The 26,793-nt window shown below is 49.9% G+C and overlaps 1 protein-coding gene across 2 annotated transcripts in view; it reads right to left on the bottom strand.

Annotated features, from left to right (window-relative positions):
- HUWE1 (HECT, UBA and WWE domain containing E3 ubiquitin protein ligase 1) overlaps nucleotides 1-26,793 on the bottom strand; it is a 1,655,742-nt gene that overhangs the window by 959,426 nt on the left and 669,523 nt on the right. For both annotated transcript variants that reach the window (XM_078664564.1, XM_078664565.1), the window contains one exon: nucleotides 13,490-13,666. In XM_078664564.1, coding sequence (XP_078520690.1) covers nucleotides 13,490-13,666 — 177 coding nt within the window. The remainder of the gene's footprint in view (nucleotides 1-13,489; nucleotides 13,667-26,793) is intronic.

The following is a 26,793-nucleotide window of genomic DNA, read 5'->3' as shown; positions in this document are numbered from 1 at the left end:
AATTGAAAACGGAAGACCTGGTCCACAGTGCTAGTTGCTCTGCGGAACCCAGCCTGAAAAGGGGATAGAATGTTGTGGTCCTCCGCCCAGTCAAGCAAATTGTTAATAATCACTCGCCCCACAACCTTTTGAACAGTGTCAATTAAGCTGATTGGGCGGTAATTACAAGGTTCGGCACGGTCTCCCTTTTTGTATACAGGGATAATTACAGCACCCCGCCATGACACCGGGATTTCAGCACCTTTGGCAATATGATTTACTAGTAGGTAGATGTATTTGCTCCACCTGTCGGTGTCATTTAAAAAAACATCCGCAGGGACCCCATCAATGCCTGGAGCTCGGCCACTGTGTACGGATTTTAGGGAAGACAGTACTTCACTCTGAGCAAAGATGTTCTCATCTGCAAACAAGTAAGTAGGGCAAATACTATCTACAAGCTGATCCCTGGTAGAATATTGTTCACTGAAAAATTTGACCCATGCATCCTGGGGGACATTGTTATTAATAGCTTCTGCAGACCTTTCATGACCCCATTTGACAATGTGCCAAAATAGTCGTGAATGTTTGCGATCACTTGCACATTTCAACTTCTGCCAGTGGGCTTCGTCCCATTCTCTTTTTGCCTTAGCAATACAATTTTTATAGTGCCTCCTAGCTGATCGAATCTCATCCAAATTGCTGCTCTTGATAGCGACTCCTAAATTGGATCTTGCCACCTTACAATCGTGATTATACCACTTTGCAGCTCTATATGCACTTACCCTCTTATTTACCCGTTTAAAAAAATAACCTTTGATTTCGTTAAAGAGAGTCACATGTGCTTTGGTTATATCGTCATGGCCCAAGGGGGTCCCAGCAACGCACTCCAGGGCCACAATAGCCTTGTCTGTCGCTGCTCCTATTTTTTCGAGGACCTGCTGGTCAGTCCTGACACCTGACCACCTTAGCCACTTAGCCACTGTTTCTTACAGATAAATCGTTACCGAAGGTAAGTAACTTGTGCATCTGAAAGAAAGACATTAATTATAGATTCCTTACCTTAGAATAGACACCCCAGCAATACCAACCACGGAGGTGGGTCTGCCAACCAAGTTCACACCAGAAAGTCCTGGAGAACAGAACGGCCGGATTTGGCTGTCCATGCAATAGTGTTTAGTGAAAGTGTGCATAGATGCCCACGTAGCTGCCAGACATATCATTAAGGGGGACACCATGTCCGAAAGCAGTGGAGGCTGCAGTCGCCCCAGTGGAATGGGCGCACAATCCCACTGGAGTATCCTTCTTTGCCAAAGAGTAGCAAGCTTTGATGCACAAAACAACCCATCTGGAGTTGGTCTGTTTGTGCATGGCTAGACCTTTTTTTGCGCCCATGTAGCCAACAAAGAGCTGGTCATCCACCCGGAATCGCTAGGTGCAATCCAAATAAAAAGAAAGCGCATGTTTTGGATCCAGACGTGGAGCCTCTCTTCCTTAGAAGGATACGGAGTAAAAATAAGATGGGAAAAGTGATGGTTTGACCCATGTGGAAAGAAGTAACCACTTTACGAAAAAGAGAAGGTAGAGTTCGAAGGACAACCTTGTCCGGATGAACCGTCAGAAAAGGTTTAAACCAAAGCCTGGAGCTCACTCTGCGAGCAGAAGTGAAGGCAAGCAGAAAGGCAGTCTTCAAAGTAAGAAGTCTGAGAGGACCGTTATGGAGCGGCTCAAAATGAGTGCACATAAGAAAAGTAAGAACTATGTTAAAGTCCCACTGAGGCATTATGAAGGGAGCAGGAGGTAAGAGGAGTAATGCTGTTAAGAATGTGATGTACAACAGGGGACTTGAAAATAGAAGGCTGATTAGGAAGCCTACAAATGGCAGAGAGAAAGCCCTAAAGAGTGCCCAGAGCAGAGCCCTGCTGGCCTAAAGAAAGGATGTACAAGAGAACCTCAGAAAGAGGGGCATAAAGGGGATCCACAGCCTTTGCTGCGCACCATACCACAGATTTGTTTAATCTTCAGGCGTATAGTTTTAGTAGAGGGACGCCTGGCTGCCAAGATAACATCACAGACTTCAGAAGAAAGGTCAAAGGCTGTTAACTGTCGCCGCTCAAAGTCTACGCAACGAGGTGGACGCTGGACAGGTTCGGGTGGAAGACCGTCCCCTGCTGCTGGGTCAGAAGATCCTCCCGAAGAGGCAGTCTGATCGATGGCCATGTGCAATAGCTCGCGATACCAGACTTAGTGCCCAATCCAGAGCCACATGAATGACTGGAGCCCAGTAGAGCTTAATCTTCACTACTCTGGGCAGAAGAGGTATAGGCGGAAAGGCTTATAGAAGACCGCAACTCCACACAGGGCGAAAAGCGTCGCCTAGTGTGTGCCGCCTTGGAAATGTCAAAGCGCAGAAATGCTGACATTACACGTTCTCTTGAGTGGCGAATAGATCTAACAGAGGCTCTCCCTACTGCCGAAAGGGAACTTGCACCACCTTAGAGTTAAGATGCCATTTGTGATCCATCATGGACCTGCGGCTGAGTTTGTCCAACCTGGCGTTCAGACAACCTGCCAGGTGTTGAGCTACCAGGGATATGCCCCGATATTCCAGGAATGTCCAGAGACATTGAGTCTTTAGACATAGGGTCCATGACCACACCACGCCCTGTTTTTTGCACTACCACATGCCGGTGGTGTTGTCCGTGAACACCTGCACTACTCTTCCAAGGACAGAGGGAAGGAATGCTTTCAGCGCAAGACGGATCACCTAGAACTCCAGAAGGTTGATGTGGAGCCTGGACTCTGCCGGAGATCAGAGGCCTCTGATCTCTGCCTTTCCCATGTGGCCGCCCCACCCCAGAAGTGATTCATCCGTCACCGCTGTGAACTCCGGTTGGGGAAGGGAGAGGGATCTGCAGTTGACCCAATCCTGGTTCGTTAGCCAGTACTGCAATTATCGTGCAGTACCATGCAAGATCTGAAAGCAATCTGACAAATTCCCCTGATGTTGTGCCCACTGGAACTTCAGGTCCCACTGCAGAGCCCGCATATGCCACCTGGCATGATCTATCAGCAGGATGCAGGTGGCCATGAGGACCAGCAGCCTCAGGGTCATTATGACCAAAACCCGGGATAGAGGCTGAAATATCGGAGTCATAGCCCGAATATCCCAGACTCGTAGCTTGGGAGGATAAGCCAGAAACTGCATCAGGTCCAGAACTTCTCCGGTGAAAAGGAGCTCATGAGAAGAGAGTCAGGTGTTACTTCGGCACATTGAAAGTGAAGCCCAGCGAATGCAGGAGGTCCGCCGAAGTCTGGAGACTACAGCCTGGGGCAAGCAGGCCTCCAACAGCCAGTCGAGATAGGTGTATGAAGGTAGATCCCCGACTATGGTTGCCCCCAACTTTTTGCCTGGTGTTTTGCTGGTTTTCTGACTTAGTTGACTTGGGGCCCTGCTATTCAGGACCCCAGGCCTACTGCTCTCTCTGTAAAATGGATTCCATGTACCCTAGGTACATATCTAATTGGATACTGAGTCACCTTATCAGTCCCTGTACAGTGTACCTTAGGTACCCAGGGAATAGGTGTACCCAGGGCCTACCAGGGGCTGCAGCATGTATTATGCCACCCCTGGCTGGCCATCCAAATCTGACAACTGGCTGCACGACAGCTGGGGCAAGGTGGTGTAATCACCCTTTGCTTTAGATATAGTATACCTATATCTAACCAAAAATGGACACACAGATCTCCTATCAGTCACTCCTATGGCAGGCCTTGACAATCCTGAAGGCAGAGTGCTTGGAATCGTGTGAGATAGTGCTCTGGCATGAGCTGAGCCTGTCTGCGGCTTTCGGGATCCATCCCTTAGCCGTTTCCATGATATCGCATACCATATACTCTTAAGTGCATTATAATCCTCGCGGTTATATGCCAACTCTGGTATCGCTTTATCAAAACATGTCGAGTAAGGTGTCATACGAATTGGAATACTAACCCCTCGCCAATTCTGGCGACGGGGTTAGCATTCCACCCTTCTAGAGGGACACGACATGTATGTAACCTGTAACCCCGGTTAAAGTCAGACAGAGCCTTAGCTCCACAAAATGGATGCTGCCACCGAGACACAAGTCTGCCCTCCTGCTGCTGGGAGTCCTCCCAGCCCAGGAGGCAAGGACAAAGGGTTTCCTGCCAGGGGCGGTGCCAGCACCGTCCCAGACAGGATTTTGTGTATTCTAGGTAGGCAGGGCTTTAGAGGAAGGTGACTGCAAGTGGCACCCCGGTGCTCACTGTGCATAGGCCGGCTGAAACCAGTTCCAGGGGCACTCCAGCCCCTGGCCTGGGGAAAGCCCGCCGAAGGAGAGGGGTGTAACCACCCCCCTCCTAGTCCCACCCATAGGGCAGGACTTAGTCGCGTGCCAGCCCCTTTTTGCAGGATAAAGGTAGGACCTGGCCCCCTTCCAAATCAGATCATCTTTGAATCCTGAAACTACTTTCCACGAAAGGAACTCAAGACTTCTTCCCAAGATTCTCCCTTGTGACTAAGGAGTAGTCACCCTGCAGCAGCAGGCACCAACCAAGCATCGCGGTTTGTTGCCAGTCTCTCCTTCGGATCAAGACTGCTCCAGCACGACGAGAACCGGCTTCCCTGGCACCTCTGACCTCAACCTACATCATCAGCCCAGCTGTGATCCGTGGGTGTGACGAGACCTCGAGGGACCGGCCATCTTCAGAACTGCACGACGCTTGTCCAGCACGACCACCGAGTGACCCTCGACCGAGTGCTTTGGGGTAAGAGAAGCCCCAACCCTGAGCAGCTCCAGCACTGAAGTTCAGCCCCCCTGCATCCACGAGATCTGCGTGGGGCCCTTCTGCTCTTTGCTGCCAACCGCGTTGTCCAGGTCGCTTGCCCGTTGGCTAGTGGCCCCCTCACGACGCTCCACGACGACAAATACTGCTGGTCTGGTTGCTCCAGACTAGCCCTTGCTCCCCTCCAAAAGAGGAGCACCCTGGACCCTCCTGGTCCACTCAAGACGCCATTTTAGGTCCACCGCGTGGGCCTTGCATTTGCCAAGACTTGTTGCCCAATCCTGGGGCCAGCGACGTCGACAGCAAGAACCTTCGTGGGACAGCTCGCACCTCCATCCTGGTCGCCGACAACGCCTCCTGGTCCGAGAGACTGCAGAGCCCAGCAGCGCCCACTCACCTGGCTGAGGTGACTTCGTCCGGTGCCATCCTGGTGCCCACTTAATCACTGGCTAATGATTCAGAACTTGGTCCCCTCTGCTTACAGGTTTCTTCTTCCCTGATCCAGGCTTGGATCACTCCGAACTTTCTTCACTGGCCGCCTGCCAGCAACTCTTTCTTCAGGCTCCTGGATCTTCAACGAGGGTTTCCGACGCAACTTCAACCCTATGCAGCCGCAGCCCCTGGGCTAGGTAACCCGAGTACTCCGGTGCTCCAGCATAGTCCAACACCCTAAGTGTTCGGATCCACTCTTGTTTTAGACCCACCTAGTCGGGTTCGCCCGAGAACAGTAACTTTGCAACTGCTAGCCTCCATAGACTTTTTCTCGCCTTACGCGTGAGAGTTCCCACTCTGCACACGACGTCCACAGGCCTCCTGCATCTAATCCCAGTGTTTAGAATTGTAGGCCTAGCGATTCCTAAGTCTAGAAAAGTATTACTTACCTGCTAGCAAGTTCGCATTCCACTTGTATAGTATATGGTTTTTCGTGCCCCTCGGGCATTTGTGTAAATTGTGCGCCTTTAAGTATTTCTTTAAGAGTTTTGTTGTGTGCTTAGCTCCCTGTCTCAAAGAGCCAGGGTAGTCTTGTTATAAATAAATATACTTTATTTTTCATAACTACTTGTGTGGTGTCCTTTCACTTGGTGTTCAAGGGGTAAATGTGATGGTAAAACAGCTGGCTTAACACGCCCTCTAGAGTTTAGCCTAAAGACTGCACGTGTCCATGCTACTAGGATAGCTGGTCTATCAGGTTGACTTACAACCAATCATCAATAAGGGTTGTTTGGACTGATACAAAGTGGTCACTAGAATAGTGAACATTATATATCAGGCCAACTTCTCACAATAGGGGAAGACTGGAACCCCTGATCTGCGCTGATTAGCTGCAACCACCGCCATCACTTTCGTGAACTTTCGTGAACACCCAAGGGGCGCTGGTAAGACCAAAGGGGAGCACGGTAAATAAAGCGCTTGTGGCCTACTGTGAACCAGAGGTAATGCAGGTGGGCTGGCAGGACAGGAATGTGAAAGTAAGCGTCCTGCAAGTCCAATGCTACCATCCAGTCTACAGGGTCGAGGGCAGACAGGACCTGAGCAAGCGTCAACATTTTGAACTTCTCCTTCTGGAGGAAGTGGTTGACTTTCCTGAGATCCATGAGAGGACGCAGGCCTTTGTCCGTCTTGGGCACCAGAAAGTAGTGGGAATAGCAACCACGACAGACTTCTGGAACAGGAACGCACTTGATGGCTTCCTTGGCCAGGACAGCCGTAACTTCCTGCTGGAGAAGGGCCAGATCCTGCGACATGCAGTGGTATCGCGGTGGCATGGCTGGAGGTGTTTTAAGGGGAGGGAGTAGCCGCTTAGGACTATTTGCAAACCCCAAATGTCCGATGTGATGGAGCGCCAGAGTGGGAGGTGATGGCGAATCCTGCCGCCCACTGGCGTTTGATGGGTCTGAAAGGTTGGACTAGGAGAGTTTGGAGGCTGCTGCGGGGTGGGGGGGGACAGTCTGTAGACTGGCCCACCCGCTGGCCCCCAGAACTACGCCGGTTGTTTCCACATCCCCGGCCGTGCAAATGTTGGGTAACTTGCTGCGGCCTGTGGCCACGAAAGGGGTGAAAACCAGACTGCGCCGGACGGCTGGAGAGGTCCAAGGACTTGGCCGTAGCCCGTGAGTCCTTGAAGAGCTCAAGGGCGCTGTCTGCTTTGTTCGCAAAAAGGTGACGGCCATCACAGGGCATGTCCATCAAGGTGTTCTGTACATCCCCTGAAAAGCCAGTGGACCTTATCCAGGGCTAGCGACAAAGTGCTATCGACGTTGAAATGGTCCTGTCCAGAGAGTCGGTGTTGTCCAGCCCACAACGTATCAAACTTTAGTGCATCCGACCCGGCTGCAAAAGCCTGGGAGAGCACTGTCTGGGCTTCCGGAAACTGAGGCAGCACTTGTGCCACCGTATCCAACACTGAGTGAAAATAACAGCCCAAAAGACATGCAGTGTTAATGGACCGCGCAGTCCTAAGCTGGCAGAAGAGAACCTTTTCTTGCCAGGCTGGTCCAACTTCTTGGATTCCTTTTCCGGTGGAGCGGTAGGGAAAGCGCTTGTGGAGGTAGAAGCTTGAACTACCAAGTTTTCCGGGGTGGGATGTTGGGAGAGGAATGTGGGGGTCGCGAGGAGCTGGGTGGTGGCGTCGGACAATCATCCGCTCCACGAAAGCCCCTGTGTGGGCCTGGACCACATGCCCAAAAGGAAGTCAGTGAGAGCCTCATTAAATGGCAGAAAGGGCTCCGAAGAGCTCGCAGCTGGTTGAAGCACCTCTGTCGGGTGGTTAGTCCTGACAGCCATCGTAGGAAGCTCTAGGTTGAGAGCCTTGGCCGCCCTATGCAACACCACTGTGTATAACGCTCCCTCCACTGTAGCCACGGTAGGAGACAACATGCCATGGTCAGGGGAGGAGTCCAAACAACTGGCATTCCCCAGTTCCTCTCTCCAGTCCTACTCAGTGTCTAACTGGTCAGTCAAAGGGTCACCTAACCCCTCCCAGGCCTCATTATACTCTGGGTGACGTTTAAAAGGAACCCCAGGAGTAAACTGGGGCATAAAAACCCCACCCGGCGCAGGATCCTGCGTCAGACGCCAGTTCGGCTCAGTGTCCACGTCGGGATGGAGGCCGGGGTCGATGCCGGCCGGGGAGCCAACCATGGTAGTGGTGCTGTGAGGAGCGGTTTAGGTGTAACCAGGTCAACGGGCACCGATCCGGATCCAGGCCTGGATCCACAGGGAGCCTGCGGCGCCGGGGCAGTCAGCAGCGAAGACCTAGGACCCCCAAACAGAGTCTGCGGAGCACGAAGGCGCGCCGGTGGGGTCGTTCTGCACAAACCTGGCATGCATCACCACGTAGAACGTACGAAGCTGGGCAGGGGTTGCTCCGAGTCCCAGAAAGGGAGGGTAACTCAGTCAACCCTCCGAGCTTGGCGCCCGGAGCCGCGGGAGAGGCACCACCCGCGTGCCTCGTCGGATCGGCCGACGAGAACACTAAGAACGATTATGCTTCTTCTTCGACTTACGCGACCCAGAGGGCGAAGATCTCCGATTTTGAACCGTAATGGTGGGGGCTCGGCGACTGGTCCCTCGACCTCCCTCTCGACCAGGACCTCGAACGGCGCAGACCAGACTGCTGCTGTTCAAGCAGCTTTCTGGACCGCTCCCGCAAAACCTTCGGTGCCATCAACCAGCAGTCAGGGCATGACTTGGGGTCGTGGTCGCGTTCAAGGCAAAAGCAGCACACGCTGTGCGGATCCATCACAGACATTAGTCGGTTACAGGAACCGCAGGCCTTGAAACAGTGAATCCTTGTGCACCTATTCGGAGTCACTCGAAACAAGAAGTCAACAAAAGTCGAGAAAAAGTTAGTCATAAAGTGACTGAGGTACCGCTCTTCCCGGATCTGCACTGGCTGGAGCGGAAAAAGAAAGAACTGACATCAGAGCTCGAGGGGGCGACTAAGTAACTGCAGCAACGTCATCCCGGGTACCAGGACGCGGACAACGGGCAAGGAACTGACAGACGCCACCTTCCGACACACAGAGGTACTGCTGACGAAAAAACTTTCCAGATCCAGTCTGACGCCTGGGGGTAATTCTAAGGTAAGGAATCTATAACTAACATGTTTCTTACAGATGCTATTTTTAAAGGCTATAAAAGTTTATGCACTTTACCAATTCTACTAAATGGTAATATTCTTGTATGAGAAACTGAGTTTCAGTTGCAGTACCCCCCCCCCCCACACACACACTTTTTGCCTGATGCACTTTTCCTAGGTGTGCCCTGGGTCCCTGCCAATCAGGTACCCAGGGCCTGTGTTCCTTCCCTAAAAACAATACTAAAGCCTAAACCCAATTGGCATCTCTGGCCACATATCAGCCCCGAGTAAATGGGACCCTAGGTACCCAGGGCATTGTGACCAGAGAAGACCCCTAAGGGCTGCAGCTCTGTGTGTCACTCTTAGGGACCCTTTACCTTGACACCCACACACTGCCTTTGCAGGCTGAGTGTCTAGGTGCAGAACTAAACAAAGAGTTGACATGGCACACATCCCTGTGTGCCATGCCCACAACCCCACTGCCCTGGCATACATCAGTCACCCCTCTAGCTGGTGCACTATGCCAGTGGTGTGGGCACAGGTGCATGAGCCCTGTGCCCCTACAGTACCCAGGCCACATTCTCCCCCCCCGCCTCTCCTGGGCCTGCAACAAAGCACATCCAGAGCGAGGTGCTAGATCTCCTCCCCCAGGATGGGCAGGGGGAAGCTTCAAAGGCCTCTGTGAGCTTCTCCACACCATTTGCCGTACCCAGCAACTGGCCCCCACCAGTCCTGACCCCCACTCTGGCGGGAATAGTGGCGGGAAAAACTACGTCAGGAAGGGGGGTGTGCCAGCCTGTGCCAACCCCACCCCTCCGGTGGGAGAGACAGGTGAAGCACGACTCCGGCTCCGGCCATCTTGAAGATGGGAAGCCCTGCCCAATCACAGCTAGGCTCATGCCCCCCTCCCACAGGAGAGCAGCAGGCTAGGGGGTGTACCCACCCCAGGACAGCGGGGGGCTCTCCACCCAGGGGTCCAGCAACATGTCAGACGTGGACTGTAGGTTTGGGTTTTGGAGGGCATCTCTAAGATGCCCTCTCGTGCATGTTACATTAAATCCTACACTGGCATCAGTGCAGGTTTAATGTGCTGAGAAGATTGGTACCAAACTGGTCAGTCTTCATTGTAGCCATTATGGTGCTGTGGAGTTCGTAATGACAACCTCCCAACACCATATACTCTTAATGGCATCACTGCACTTACAGTGCCCAGGAATGGCCCTGGGTACTGTAGGGGCACAGGGCTCATGCACCTGGGCCCTCGTCTCTGGCATAGGGCTCCCAGCTAGAGGGGTGACTGAAGTATGCCAGGGCAGTGGGTTCTGTGGGTATGGCACAAAGGGATGTGTGCCATGTCGACTCTTGCTTTAGTTCTGTACTTAGGCACTCAGCCTGCAAAGGCAGTGTGTGGGTGTCAGGGTACAGGGCCCATAAAGGGTGGCACAATCAGTGCTGCAGCCCTCAGGGGTCTTCTCTGGTCACCATGCCCTGGGTATCATTTACTAGGGGCTGACAGGTGGCCAGAGATGCCAATTGGTTATTTCGTTTCAGCTTAAGTTTTTAGGGAAGGAACACAGGAACTGGGTACCTGGTTGACAGGGACCCAGGGCACACTCAGTCAAAGCACATCAGCAGTTCAGAAAAAAGTGGGGGCATACCAAGGAAAGAAAGATGGCACTTTCTCACAAATCCAAACTTCATTGTCGTAGACATTTTTTCCTGCAACGTTGCTATTTCCTGTAAAAATGATGCAAAACTCCTAACACCTTAGAAAGCCTAAGAAATGGCGCAGTAAAAAGTGAACTGACTTCAGCATGCCGACTAGGTCCTCTTATGGCTCCAGTAATATCACGCAAAGCCATGGGCATTGAAACATCAACGTGGGAGAGTTGATAAAGGTTTCTGTGGAATGCTGGCGCATTGGGATATTCAAAATGTGAGGAATGTACTCTTCTGGGTAATGGGAATGGAGACTCAAAGGTAAATGTTACATAAAATTAAGTCGTTTTGGAACTTTGGTTCCCAGCCAACCTGAAGATGTCTTGGAAACAAGTTATTTCTTCTGGCTAATGGCTTCTTAGCAGACATCAATATGATTCCTCCTAAGGCTGCGTTTATGAAAAACAGGGAGTACAAATTAGTTCCTTATCGAACATGTGATGGGGACACTGGTTGAAAATTGCTCAATGGTCCAAGTTTGATAGGAAATAAATGTTAACAGCTTTCAGTCTCCCACCTAACACTCCTGTTGCTGCCACGGTTTCCTTTAGCTTAGGGAGCATATTAAGGTCAGATGAGCAAAGTGTAAGCATACAGACATTCGCTTTACAGCAGAAACCTTTTGTCCAAGGAACTTGTAATGTGTCAAGCTGTTGAGCGCTAGATATTTGGTGACGTTAATATAAACATAATACTCCCACAGCTGCAGTCTCTCAGAACGCCGAACGGACGACAGAGAAAACCACGTAAGTCCAGCGTTTCCTTTGGCACAGAGTTTTATTTAGGTATGAGTATCCAAATCTGACACGTTTCGGGCATCCGCCCTTGCTCACAGACAGTCAGTAAGTGAAAGGAACATCATTTAAATAGCACTCGTTCCATAGTTTTTTTCAGAGGCATTTTTTTCTTTCATACTAACCACGTGTTAATGGAAAGTGAGGACACACTACACAGTAAAAACCATGTTGAGTACATCTTCCAAACATTTCAAGATTGTGTGAATAAATGCATAAATGCAAAGGTAGAAAAAGACCAATATTGGTTAAATTCATATACACATTGGTTGGAGCAATATAATATACATTGAAAAGCACTTAAAACAATGTATAAAAACTATAAAAAGTGTATAAAGCAGCATGAATGTATTGACCAAACGAAGTTATAAAAATACTGTTTTAGTCCATATTAATTGTTACATGTGCAAAAACCGCCTAATATTCAGATGTGCAAAACACGCAAAGTATTAATGTGCAAAACATCGCTCAAAAAGTGCCACTAGGGAACCTTTTTTGTGCAATTAATGCAGATAGTGTGCAAATCTTGCAAAATGTAAACAATTAGATATAAAAAAGTCTATATTTAGATACAAATATCAAAATAAAAACAGATCCAATTGTACAGAATATGCAATATTGTATGGACAGAGGAATAAATATATAAATATAAATAAACATTCCTATTGATCAAATTAGATAAGACAGTATCCCATAAAATATCTGCTTAAATGCAGTAATGGTCAATTTCAATGCTTATTGCTCCAAAAAACCTTTGTTGCCTTGTCCCCAATGTAAAGTATTGGATGATGGAAGAAAACCAAAAGTACACACTGTTTATGTCTATGTCCTCATAACAGAAATATAAAAAAGAAGTGATTCCCAAAACAAAGAATGGGATTAATAAAGAAAAAACCTATCACCATGAAAAAAAACTAAAATGATGACGTATTTACTAACAGAGATTCAGAGAAATGTTAGTTTGTGTAGAAACGAAAGGCAAAGCACTCCACTTAACCTACGTAGTTATTAACCGCTACCGCGCTAGCGGGTTTTCTCGCTGTGCGCTGAATTTTGAAAAACGCGCGGTTTGTGACAAAGCCAGCTCGTCATCCGCGTAGCACAGGTAACGCCCATGACGAGCTGGCTTTGTCATCCGCATCGAAGGGGTTAAGTGAGTAAATTAATTTAAAAGAACACGTACAAATCATCAGTGGTATTCAATCCATTGGGGAATTTGCTATCCAATTCCAAGATAAAGTGTGATTCCAGCCTCCTAAGAATCTTATCTCTGTCCCCTCCCCTGCGAGGCTTGGGAACTGAGGCAATAACGTAGTAGGTCAGGCATTGTAAATTGTTGTTATGTATGGCTTTAAAATGCCTAGCCACTGGGTATGTGCCATCATTGTTAACGATGGCACGTAAATGCTGGAGAATCCTGACATGCACCTGTAGCCGAGTGATGCCAACGTATCTCAGACCACACAGGTGCACGTCAGGACATAAACTGCAAATTCCGTCTTACAATTAAACGACCCCACTATATTCGTCATGGATGGACTGAAGGGTGTAGAATATTGGGTGGTGTTTATTCCAAATTTACACGCTCTACAAATAGAGCAACGTTTGAATCCCGGCCGTGATTTCAACCAGTCTTCCTTTTTGCCCATTTCAGGAAAGTCAAACATAATACTACAAACAAATGTGCAGTATTTATTACGAGGCTCAGATCGACATCTTAAAACATTCATACTGAAGGCATGGTCAGAGAATACAATGTTAAACTTTACAGAACAGCACGCACAATTCCGAACCCATTAACTATAATGGAGAGCATATGGATCTAGAACAGATTCAGAGCAAAAGGTCAAGCAATAGATTTCCCCCCATCTCCCAGCCAGTGCATACCATTTCTTACATGGACCCAATATGTATGAAAAGCTTTTCAACATAAGGCCTAAAGTGCAGACGGGTAACATGAGATATCTGCATTATCAAAGTATGTGCGCCATGGATTATTGCAACCTGGTTGAGGAACGTTGATAAGCAACACATGCTTTCCAGATACAATGCACCTTGCTTTCTAATTCAATATTTATAAAGAAGCAGTTCTACTGCATACACCACTCCATACCTGCACCATGGTCGTGAACTGCACAGTATACCTCCGCCGCCCGGCCGTGAAGCGGACACTTGTCTCGCCAGCTTTCCAAGCTGTGTCAATGGTGCCATTATTACTGGCACTGTAACTGCACCAACGCCCAGAGCGATCATCAAACCAGCGCCAGTTGTTGCCATTTGCTTGCAGGTACTGTAGCAAAACAGCGTATCAAGATGGATTGTAATGGGTTCAATAAAATGGGCACAAAAGCATTTAAACTCAACAGAGCACATTTGGTGATTGAAGCATAATTGTTTTGCACATTTTGTCTCATGGCCCTCTAACGAAACTAGTTACCTGTAAGAAACTTTTTGCAGCCTAGACTCTTCTAGATTCACATACCGAGCATATTCCGACAATCTAGTGGTTGGAGTCAGAAAGTGCTTTGCTTTTTTTTCTGTTGGGTGGTTGTAAAACCTAATTCCCCCCTCAACCCCCCCCCCCCACCACCTAATCCCCCTTGGTTAGGCTACAACCCCCTTTGTGTGTGAGCAAACTCAGCTTATTTATTCCATCTTTTGCCTTTTGTTTGTCTGCCTGTTGAATAAGTTCAATATTGCTTGTATGTGTTTATCGAGCTGAGTATGCAGCTGAGTATGCAGGGACACTTGTAGACCTAAAGAACAAGTTACTTACCTTCGGTAACGCTTTTTCTGGTAGATACAATATCTGCCTGTGGATTCCTCACCTTGTGAATATCCCCTTGCATCAGCAACATTCGGAAATTCTTTTTGTAGCCTCGCGCCGACGTGGACTTGGACGTCATAGAGACAAGACATCGCTCGCGACTCTGCTGACGTCACCGACGCCTACAATAGGCCCACGCCGGCGTGATGACATCAGTTCCGCCCTTTTTTCCGTGCCTTCAAGGCACACGGACGGACCAATGACAGTAGACATATACACAGTATACGCAGTACAAATATCAAGGTAACACAGTATGAAGCAAATGCAATAAAACATTTGAAATAAACAACTCCTTGACAATAAAATAAATACATTACAGAAACTCTGGTAAAGAAGAGTGGACAACGGGGAGGCAGGTGGGTCAGTGAGGAATCCACAGGCAGATATTGTATCTACCAGAAAAAGCATTACCGAAGGTAAGTAACTTGTTCTTCTGATAGATACATCTGCCGTGTGGATTCCTCACCTTGTGAATAGAGTCCCACAGCAGTCCCCACTCCCGGAGGAGGGTGTCCACTCTTCTAGACCAGGAAATCCTGGAGGACAGAGCGCGCGAATTGGCCGTCCCTCCTCACTTCGGAATCCAAGCAGTAAGGCTTCGCGAAAGTGTGGAGGGAAGACAAGTTGCCGCTCTACAAATATCCTCTACAGGAACACCTCTAGCCAATGCTGAGGTTGAAGACTTCGCTCTTGTAGAATGAGCCCTTATACCCTCTGGTGGTTCCTTACCGGCCAAAGAGTAGCAGATCTTTATACAGAGGACGATCCATCTCGACAAGGTTCTTTTATGGACCGCTCTTCCCTTCTTGCAGCCAGCAAACCCAATGAAGAGCTGGTCATCCAAACGAAAGTCTTTAGATCTGTCCAAGTAAAAGGACACCGCCCTTTTGGGGTCCAGGCGATGCAACCTCTCCTCATCCTTAGAAGGGTGTGGGGGAGTGTAGGAGAGTAGGGTCTGCAATCCTATGATCACCCAGATTTTTGCTTTTTGCTGCACTGGTTTACGACTTTCCCTGGCTGTGGGCCTGCTAATCAGACCCACAGCCTAGCTGTTCTCTCTATCCAAATTGTACTCAGGTACTGAATTGGCACTGGGCCCTCTCCAAGTCCCTGTACCCAGGGCTGAGGTACCCAGAAGTCTCCCAGGGGCTGAAGCATGTATTATGCCACCCCTGGGCTGATTATCTAAACTGACACAACTGGCTGCACGACAGCTGGGGCAAGGTGGTGTACTCACCCCTTGCTTTAGATATAGTATACCTATATCTAACCCTAAAATGGACACACAGATCTCCTATCAGTCACTCCTATGGCAGGCCTTAACAATCCTGAAGGCAGAGTGCTTGGAATCGTGTGAGATGGTGCTCTGGCATGAGCTGAGCCTGTCTGCGGCTTTCGGGAGCCATCCCTTAGCCGTTTCCATGATATCGCATACCATATACTCTTAAGTGCATTATAATCCTCGCGGTTATATGCCAACTCTGGTATCGCTTTATCAAAACATGTCGAGTAAGGTGTCATACGAATTGGAATACTAACCCCTCGCCAATTCTGGCGACGGGGTTAGCATTCCACCCTTCTAGAGGGACACGACATGTATGTAACCCCTAACCCCGGTTAAAGTCAGACAGAGCCTTAGCATCCACAAAATGGATGCTGCCACCGAGACACAAGTCTGCCCTCCTGCTGCTGGGAGTCCTCCCAGGGCAGGAGATAAGGACAAAGGGTTTCCTGCCAGGGGCGGTGCCAGCACCGTCCCAGACAGGGTTTTGTGTATTGTAGGTAGGCAGGGCTTCAGAGGAAGGTGACTGCACGTGGCACCCCGGTGCTCACTGTGCATAGGCTGGCTGGAACCAGTTCCAGGGTCACTCCAGACCCTGTGCTGGGGAAAAGCCCGCCAAGGAAGTGGGTGTAACCACCCCCCTCCTAGTCCCAAGCCTAGGGCAGGACTTAGTCGCGTGCCAGCCCCTTTTTACAGGATAAAGGTAGGAACTGGCCCCCTTCCAAATTAGATCATCTTTGAATCCTGAAACTACTTTCCACGAAAGGAACTCAAGACTTCTTCCTAAGATTTCTCCCTTGTGACTAATGAGTAGTCACCCTGCATCCGCAGGCACCATCTTAAGAACACTGCGGTCTGCTGCAAGTCTCTCCTCCGGATCAAGACTGCCCAGCTCGACGAGAACCGGCTTCCCTGGCACCTCTGACCTCTACCTACATCATCAGTCACGCTGAGATTCGTGGGTGTGACGAGACCTCGAGGGACCGGCCATCTTCAAGACTGCACGACTTCTGCACAGCAAGCCCACCGAGTAATTTCCTGGTGAGTGCTTTGGGGTCCGAGAAGCCCCCACCCTGAGCAGCTCCAGCACCGAAGAGCAGCCCCCCAGCATCTCCACGATCGGCGTGGGGCCCTTCTGCTTTCAGCTGCTCACCGCGTTGTTTGGCTACTAGCCCGCTGGCTTGTGGCCTTCCGAACGACGCCCGACGACAACACTGCTGCTAGTCTGGTTGCTCCAGACTGGCCCTTGCTTCCCTCCATCGGAGAAGTACCCTGGACCCTCCTGGTCCGGCTAAGACGCCATTTTAGGTCCACCGCGTGGGCCTTGCATTTGCCAAGACTTGTTGCCCAATCCTGGGTCCAGCGACGTCGACAGCAAGAACCTTCGTGGGACAGCTCGCACCTCCATCCTGGTCGCGGACAACGCCTCCTGGTCCGAGAGACTGCAGAGCCCAGCAGCGCCCACTCACCTAAATGCGGTGACTTCGCCCGGTGCCATCCTGGTGCCCACTTAATCACTGGCTAGTGATTCAAGAACTTGGTCCCCTCTGCTTTCAGGTTTTCTTCTTCCTTGATCCAGGCTTGGATCCATCGAACTTTTCTTCACTGGTCGCCTGCCAGCAACTTCCTTCTTCCAGGCTCCTGGTCCGGCAACGAGATTCCCGACGTCTTTTCAGACCTATGCAGCTGCAGCCCCTGGGCTAGGTAACTTCGGCGTCCCAGCATAGCCTCACTATCCTAGGGTCAGGATCCACTGTCGTTTTCTCCCTACCAGGTCGGGTTCGCCCGTGAACACTAACTTTGCCTTTACTAGCCTCCATAGACTTTGTCCCGCATCCCGCGTGAGAGTGCACACTCTGCACCCGAGTCCCCTAGGCCTCCTAGAAGTAATCTAACGATTCTATAGTCAAGTCCTAGCGATTCCAAAGCCTATTAGTACTGTACTTACCTGCTAGTAATTTCGCATTCCACTTTTAAAGTATATGGTTTTTCGTGCCCCTCGGGCATTTGTGTATACCGTGCTAACTTAAGTATTTTCGTAAGAGTTTTGTTGTGTGCTTAGCACCCTGTCCTCATAAAGAGTACAGGGTTGTTGTGATTCTAATAAATACATTGTTTATTTTCATAACACTTGTGTGGTGTCCTTTCACTGGGTGTTCAAGGGGTAATGTGATGGTAAAACAGCTGGCTTAACACGCCCTCTAGAGTCTTAGCCTTAGACTGCTCGTATCCATGCTACTAGGATAGCTGGTCTATAAGGTTGACTTACAACCAATCATCAATAAGGGTTGTTTGGACTGATATATAGTGATCACTAGAATAGTGACCACTGCACATCAGGCCAACTTCTCACATTGGTGAGCAGCGGTTGGGATTTGAGCTTGCTGTTGTTTTACCACACATGCCCTAAGAATATCTTGTGAAAGATCACATAAGTACTAAAGGTACATATAACTTAGCTTAGAATACTCTGAGTTCTACTGAACCAGCTGTTGTAGCTCCTAGGGCCTAGCACACCCTAAACTACAACTCTAGCAAGGGATCAGTAGGCAAACACATAGTGTAGGTAAGTGCACCACTTACACCTCACTAGAAAAGCACGTCTACCCAGGGAGAATCTACTGAGACTCCCCTGGTCAGTGTTGACCCACCACAGGTCACTTCAAGATATGCAGCTCTCAGTTTCCAGGAGATGAGACAAGTCTGTACCTCCAGGAAACTGAAGCAGGGGTCTAACCCCACCATTCCCTTTCTGATAGGTCTCTTAGAGACATATGATGCCAGAAAGCTTTCTCAGTTACATGAGAACATGCCAGCCTTAGAGGGAACCTCTGGGGATCCAGACCTCCCCAACACTGCTACTGCAGTTGAGGAGGAGGAGGATCAGGAGGAACTCTCTGGGGATGAGGTAGACAAAGGTCTTGAGGTAGTCAGAAGGCTAACCAGGATCAACTTAGACTTACTTGGGCTAGGATCTGGGGGACCCCCAGTACTAACCCGAAGTGGGCCTAACCTTGGAGTTAGGAGAGATAGATCTCTTTCTAGGGACTCCAATAGATCTCTGCACTCTAATGCCTCTTCTCAGGGGAGAAGGAATCCTCCACAGAGGAGATTTACTTCCCCTCAGAGAAGGGAGCATGAAGCTAGGATGAGACTAGCTGAACTAAGGATTGAAAGGGAAGAAATTGCCCTGGCCAAAGAGAAGCTTGCCCTGGCAAGAGAGCAGCAGATGAGTGGGTTAGCTCCCACTGGTGGCAGCAATCTCCCAAGAGATAGAGAGAAGGGTTTAGATACTAAACACCTGACTAAAATAGTGCCCCCCTTTAAGCAAGGGGATGATATCCAGAAATGGATGGCTGCTCTGGAGAGGGCCTGCACTGTGCAGTGCATTCCCCAGAGTCAGTGGGCAGCTATACTGTGGCTCTCCTTTGATGGTAAAGGTAGAGATAAGCTCCTCACTACAAGAGTGGAGGATGCTAACAATTACCAGGTCCTGAAGAATACACTGGTTGATGGGTTTGGTTTAACCACTGAGCAGTACAGGTTGCTGTTCAGAGACACCCAGAAAACTCAGTCTCAGGACTGGTCTGACTTTGTGGATTGTGCCACTAAGGCTTTGGAGGGCTGGTTGCTGGGTAGCAAGGTTACAGATTACACAGGATTGTATAATCTAATGATGAGAGAACAAATTTTAAACAATTGTCAGAACCAGTTGTTGCACCAGCACCTTGTTGATTCAGATCTGACCTCTCCCCAAGAATTGGGAAAGAAGGCAGACAAATGGGTCAGGACAAGGATCAAGCAGAACCAGAACCAGAACCAGGGTGGTCAGAAGAAAGCAGACCAGAAGGGTAATGTTAAGAGTGAACAAAATGACCAGAAGTCTTCACCAGGTCCCCAACAAACCAAAGAGGGTGGGGGTCAGGCTTCCCAGAAGAAGAAGACTCAAGAAGGCCAGTCAAAAAGGTGGTGCCAGTACTGCAAAAGTAAATCTCACTGGTTTAGTGAGTGCACCAAAAGAGGAGGACAAACTCCTGCCACTACAGCCCCTAAGGCAACTGCACCCCCTAGTACAGTCAGTAGTGGTAGTGTACCTCCCAAGGCATTAGTTGGGTTAACCTTGGGTACTGAGGGGTCTGACAACTTAGTTGGCACACTCACTCAGGCTGTCCTTGTCTGTACAAGGGATATGGATATGTCCCCTGAAATAAGTCCCAATACTTTGGGCAAATACAGGCAGACACCTTTGATAAATGGCAAAATGGCTCAGGCCTATAGGGACACTTGTGCCAGTGTCACCATGGTGACACCTAACTTTGTGGACCCTGGACAGATCATGCCAGGTACTGATTTCCTGGTGACCAATGCCAGCAATGTCACTACTAGTCATAGTGTGGCAATTGTGGCTTTCTCCTGGGGTGGAGTGAAGGGACAAAAGAAAGTTGTAGTCAGTTCAGACCTCCCAGTTGATTGTTTGTTGGGCAATGATTTGGAGTCATCACAATGGTCAGAAGTGGAGCAGAGGACTCACATGGAGATGTTAGGCTTGCCAGCACATGTGCTTGCTGTGACTAGGTCACAGGCCAGAAAATGCCCCACTGAACAGGTGCTGGATCCTGAAATTATGGACCAGACACCTTCCAAGAAGAAGAGCAGTAAGGGTAAGGCTTTGCCTTCCCCCTTGCCCCAGGTTGAGGATCAAGTCTCTGAGGAGGCTGATCTGGAAGAGCTGAGGGAAACTGAGCCTAAAGAGCTTGAACTTGATCAAGTTGAGTTTCTGGGCTCAGGGGGACCCTCCAGAGCAGACCTGGGGAAGGAACAGTTGAGCTGCCCTTCCCTTGAACCCCTCAGACAGCAGGCTGCTGCTGAGGCTGCAGGGAATGCCACAGGTGCCCACAGGGTATACTGGGAAGATGGACTCCTGTACTCTGAGTCAAGAGACCCCAAGCCTGGTGCAACCAGGAGGCTGGTCATCCCCTTGTCTCTGAGAGGTTTCCTTCTCACCTTGGCCCATGAGATTCCCCTTGCAGGTCACTTAGGTCAGACAAAGACTTGGGACAGGCTTGTCTCACACTTTCACTGGTCCCATATGAATGAGAATACCAAGGAGTTTTGTCGCTCCTGTGTCACTTGCCAAGCCAGTGGTAAGTCAGGTGGCACAACAAAGGCCCCCCTCATACCACTACCTGTGGTGGGGGTTCCCTTTGAAAGAGTGGGGATTGACATTGTTGGTCCAATGGAACCCCAGACAGCATCAGGGCACAAGTTTATACTGGTGGTGGTGGATCATGCCACCAGGTATCCTGAAGCTATTCCCCTTAGGACCACTACAGCACCTGTAGTGGCAAGAGCCCTAGTTGGAGTGTTCTCCAGAGTGGGTTTCCCTAAGGAGGTCGTTTCTGACAGAGGTACAAACTTCATGTCAGGTTATCTGACTGCAATGTGGAAGGAGTGTGGTGTGAACTACAAGTTCACCACACCCTACCACCCACAATGCAATGGGCTTGTTGAGAGATTCAACAGGACCCTCAAAGGGATGATTCATGGGCTACCTGAAACTCTTAGGAGAAGATGGGATGTCCTGATCCCCTGCCTCTTGTTTGCTTACAGAGAGGTCCCACAGAAGGGGGTTGGCTACAGCCCTTTTGAGCTTCTGTATGGACATCCTGTAAGAGGACCCCTGTGTTTGGTGAAGGAAGGATGGGAGAGACCTCTCAAAAAGCCTGCAACCAACATAGTGGACTATGTACTTGGTCTCCGCTCCAGGATGGCTGAGTATATGGAAAAGGCATCCAAAAACCTTGAGGCCAGCCAAGAACTTCAAAAAGCTTGGCATGACCAAAAGGCTGGTCTGACTGTGTACCAGCCAGGACAGAAGGTGTGGGTGCTGGAGCCAGTGGCCCCAGCAGCTCTGAAAGACAAATGGTCTGGGCCCCACACCATCATTGAGCAAAAGGGAGAGGTTACCTACTTGGTGGACCTTGGAACTCCCAGGAGCCCTCTCAGAGTGCTCCATGTTAACAGGCTCAAGGCATATGTTGACAGGAAGGACATGAGCTTGCTCATGGCCACAGATGAGGGACAGGAGGAAGAGAGTGACCCTCTCCCAGACCTGCTCACTCAGAATCCTGATGATGGATCAGTTGATGGTGTTGTCTTTTGTGGCAGCCTCACTGAACATCAGCAACAGGATTGCAGGCAAGTTCTGCAATCCTACAGACATATGTTCTCTCTGACACCCAGCCAAACTGATTGGTGTACCCATGATGTTGACACTGGAGACAGTCTGCCTGTCAAGAGTAAAATCTACAGGCAGCCTGATCATGTTAGAGACTGCATCAAAACTGAAGTGCAGAAAATGTTGGAGCTGGGAGTCATTGAGCCCTCAGATAGCCCTTGGGCTAGCCCAGTAGTTCTAGTGCCAAAGCCTCACACCCAGGGTGGTAAGAAAGAGATGAGGTTTTGCGTAGACTAAAGAGGCCTCAATGCAGTCACTAAGACTGATGCCCACCCAATACCAAGAGCAGATGAACTTATAGATAAATTGGCTTCTGCCAACTTCTTAAGTACATTTGATTTGACAGCTGGGTATTGGCAAATCAGGTTAGCTGAGGAGGCCAAACCCAAGACAGCATTTTCTACCCCTGGAGGGCATTATCAATTTGTGGTAATGCCCTTTGGACTGAAAAATGCACCTGCCACCTTCCAAAGGTTGGTGAATCAAGTCCTCACTGGGCTGGATGACTTCTGTGCAGCATATCTAGACGATATTGCTGTCTTTAGCTCCACCTGGGAGGATCACCTGGTCCACCTGAGGAAAGTGTTAGAGGCCCTGCAAAAGGCAGGCCTCACTATCAAGGCCACAAAGTGCCAGATAGGGCAGACACAGGTTGTATACCTGGGCCACCTTGTAGGTGGAGGCCAGGTTCAGCCACTGGAGAGTAAGATACAGGCCATCAAGGACTGGACTCCTCCAATCACCCAGACTCAGGTTCGAGCTTTCTTGGGCCTGACTGGGTACTATAGGAAGTTTGTCAGAAATTATGGGTCCATAGTGACCCCTCTTAATGACATGACAAGCAAAAAGATGCCAAAGAAAGTTCAGTGGACAGCAAGCTGTCAGAAAGCATTCAATGACCTAAAGCAGGCCATGTGCACAGCACCTATCCTAAAGAGTCCAGATTACTCCAAGCCATTCATTGTCCAAACAGATGCTTCTGAGTTGGGTGTGGGGGCTGTTCTGTCTCAACTGAATTTTGATGGTAATGATCAGCCTATTGCTTTCATTAGTAGGAGGTTGACACCCAGAGAGAAAAATTGGTCAGCTATTGAGAGGGAGGCCTTTGCTGTGGTCTGGGCCCTGAAGAAGCTGAGGGCCTACTTGTTTGGCACTCACTTCACCATTCAGACAGACCATAAGCCCCTCTTGTGGCTAAATCAGATGAAGGGTGAAAACCCCAAACTGCTTAGGTGGTCCATTTCCCTACAGGGGATGGATTTTACAGTGGAGCATAGACCTGGTACTGATCACAGCAATGCTGATGGGCTCTCCAGGTATTTCCACTTAGAGCAAGAAGACTCACCTGGTCAAGGTTAGTTTATTGTCCCAAAGTTTGGGGGGGGGTCATGTAGGAGAGTAGGGTCTGCAATCCTATGATCACCCAGATTTTTGCTTTTTGCTGCACTGGTTTACGACTTTCCCTGGCTGTGGGCCTGCTAATCAGACCCACAGCCTAGCTGTTCTCTCTATCCAAATTGTACTCAGGTACTGAATTGGCACTGGGCCCTCTCTAAGTCCCTGTACCCAGGGCTGAGGTACCCAGAAGTCTCCCAGGGGCTGAAGCATGTATTATGCCACCCCTGGGCTGATTATCTAAACTGACACAACTGGCTGCACGACAGCTGGGGCAAGGTGGTGTACTCACCCCTTGCTTTAGATATAGTATACCTATATCTAACCCTAAAATGGACACACAGATCTCCTATCAGTCACTCCTATGGCAGGCCTTAACAATCCTGAAGGCAGAGTGCTTGGAATCGTGTGAGATGGTGCTCTGGCATGAGCTGAGCCTGTCTGCGGCTTTCGGGAGCCATCCCTTAGCCGTTTCTATGATATCGCATACCATATACTCTTAAGTGCATTATAATCCTCGCGGTTATATGCCAACTCTGGTATCGCTTTATCAAAACATGTCGAGTAAGGTGTCATACGAATTGGAATACTAACCCCTCGCCAATTCTGGCGACGGGGTTAGCATTCCACCCTTCTAGAGGGACACGACATATATGTAACCCCTAACCCCGGTTAAAGTCAGACAGAGCCTTAGCATCCACAAAATGGATGCTGCCACCGAGACACAAGTCTGCCCTCCTGCTGCTGGGAGTCCTCCCAGGGCAGGAGATAAGGACAAAGGGTTTCCTGCCAGGGGCGGTGCCAGCACCGTCCCAGACAGGGTTTTGTGTATTGTAGGTAGGCAGGGCTTCAGAGGAAGGTGACTGCACGTGGCACCCCGGTGCTCACTGTGCATAGGCTGGCTGGAACCAGTTCCAGGGTCACTCCAGACCCTGTGCTGGGGAAAAGCCCGCCAAGGAAGTGGGTGTAACCACCCCCCTCCTAGTCCCACCCCTAGGGCAGGACTTAGTCGCGTGCCAGCCCCTTTTTACAGGATAAAGGTAGGAACTGGCCCCCTTCCAAATTAGATCATCTTTGAATCCTGAAACTACTTTCCACGAAAGGAACTCAAGACTTCTTCCTAAGATTTCTCCCTTGTGACTAAGGAGTAGTCACCCTGCATCCGCAGGCACCATCTTAAGAACACTGCGGTCTGCTGCAAGTCTCTCCTCCGGATCAAGACTGCCCAGCTCGACGAGAACCGGCTTCCCTGGCACCTCTGACCTCTACCTACATCATCAGTCACGCTGAGATTCGTGGGTGTGACGAGACCTCGAGGGACCGGCCATCTTCAAGACTGCACGACTTCTGCACAGCAAGCCCACCGAGTAATTTCCTGGTGAGTGCTTTGGGGTCCGAGAAGCCCCCACCCTGAGCAGCTCCAGCACCGAAGAGCAGCCCCCCAGCATCTCCACGATCGGCGTGGGGCCCTTCTGCTTTCAGCTGCTCACCGCGTTGTTTGGCTACTAGCCCGCTGGCTTGTGGCCTTCCGAACGACGCCCGACGACAACACTGCTGCTAGTCTGGTTGCTCCAGACTGGCCCTTGCTTCCCTCCATCGGAGAAGTACCCTGGACCCTCCTGGTCCGGCTAAGACGCCATTTTAGGTCCACCGCGTGGGCCTTGCATTTGCCAAGACTTGTTGCCCAATCCTGGGTCCAGCGACGTCAACAGCAAGAACCTTCGTGGGACAGCTCGCACCTCCATCCTGGTCGCGGACAACGCCTCCTGGTCCGAGAGACTGCAGAGCCCAGCAGCGCCCACTCACCTGACTGCGGTGACTTCGCCCGGTGCCATCCTGGTGCCCACTTAATCACTGGCTAGTGATTCAAGAACTTGGTCCCCTCTGCTTTCAGGTTTTCTTCTTCCTTGATCCAGGCTTGGATCCATCGAACTTTTCTTCACTGGTCGCCTGCCAGCAACTTCCTTCTTCCAGGCTCCTGGTCCGGCAAAGAGATTCCCGACGTCTTTTCAGACCTATGCAGCTGCAGCCCCTGGGCTAGGTAACTTCGGCACTTCGGTGTCCCAGCATAGCCTCACTATCCTAGGGTCAGGATCCACTGTCGTTTTCTCCCTACCAGGTCGGGTTCGCCCGTGAACACTAACTTTGCCTTTACTAGCCTCCATAGACTTTGTCCCGCATCCCGCGTGAGAGTGCACACTCTGCACCCGAGTCCCCTAGGTCTCCTAGAAGTAATCTAACGATTCTATAGTCAAGTCCTAGCGATTCCAAAGCCTATTAGTACTGTACTTACCTGCTAGTAATTTCGCATTCCACTTTTAAAGTATATGGTTTTTCGTGCCCCTCGGGCATTTGTGTATACCGTGCTAACTTAAGTATTTTCGTAAGAGTTTTGTTGTGTGCTTAGCACCCTGTCCTCATAAAGAGTACAGGGTTGTTGTGATTCTAATAAATACATTGTTTATTTTCATAACACTTGTGTGGTGTCCTTTCACTGGGTGTTCAAGGGGTAATGTGATGGTAAAACAGCTGGCTTAACACGCCCTCTAGAGTCTTAGCCTTAGACTGCTCGTATCCATGCTACTAGGATAGCTGGTCTATAAGGTTGACTTACAACCAATCATCAATAAGGGTTGTTTGGACTGATATATAGTGATCACTAGAATAGTGACCACTGCACATCAGGCCAACTTCTCACAGGGAGGATAAAAGGTAGGGAGGGTAATGGATTGACCAAGGTGGAGAGGAGTCACCACCTTAGGCAGAAAAGCAGCCCTGGTCCTAAGAACCATTCGATCAGCATGAATGGTCAAGAAAGGGGGCTTGGAACTAAGAGCTTGAAGCTCACTTACCCTCCTTGCCGAGGTTATTGCAACAAGGAAGACTGTTTTAAGAGTCAGAAGCCTCATAGGACATTTGTGAAGTGGCTCAAAGGGAGCACCCATCAGAAAGGTCAAAACAAGATTTAAGTCCCACTGAGGCACAATAAAAGGAGTAGGAGGGAACTTATTTGTGAGGCCCTTCAAAAACCTTAAAACTACAGGAGATTTGAAAAGAGATGGGTGGTCAGGCAAACAAAGAAAAGCAGACAGCGCTGAAAGATAGCCCTTCACTGTGGCAACAGCAAGCCCCTGTTGCGCCAGAGAAAGGGCAAACTGGAGAACATCAGACAAATGGGCTCTCAAAGGGTCAATAGATTTCTCCCCACACCACGTGACAAATTTTGACCACCTATAAGAATAGATGGACTTAGTGGAGTCACGCCTGGCTGACAAGATGACATCCACAACGTCAGGCGGGAGGGAAAAGGAATTCAGGTTGCCCCGGTTTCTCCAGGCATGAAGGTGTAATGTCTGGAGGTGGGGGTGTAGAACCTGCCCCCCCATCTGAGAGAGGAGGTCTGCCCTGAGAGGGAGACGGAGCGGCGGGTGAGAGGAGAGGTGTAGAAGATCTGTATACCACACCCTTCTTGGCCAGTCCGGGGCGACCAATATGACTTGGACCCGGTCTTGGCGAATCTTCCTCAGAACCCGAGGAATCAAAGGTATGGGAGGAAACGCGTAAAGGAGTTGATTTCCCCAACTCAACTGGAACACGTCCCCCAAGGCTCCTTGCATCGGATACTGGAGACTGCAGAACGACAGGCAGTGAGCATTCTCGCAAGTGGCAAACAGG

The sequence above is a fragment of the Lissotriton helveticus genome, chromosome 10 (genome assembly GCF_964261635.1).
Source record: "Lissotriton helveticus chromosome 10, aLisHel1.1, whole genome shotgun sequence".
In the NCBI taxonomy this organism is placed as follows: Eukaryota; Metazoa; Chordata; class Amphibia; order Caudata; family Salamandridae; genus Lissotriton; species Lissotriton helveticus.
The sequence above is the reverse complement of the archived record's forward strand: the minus strand, read 5'-3'. Positions and strand labels throughout refer to the sequence as shown.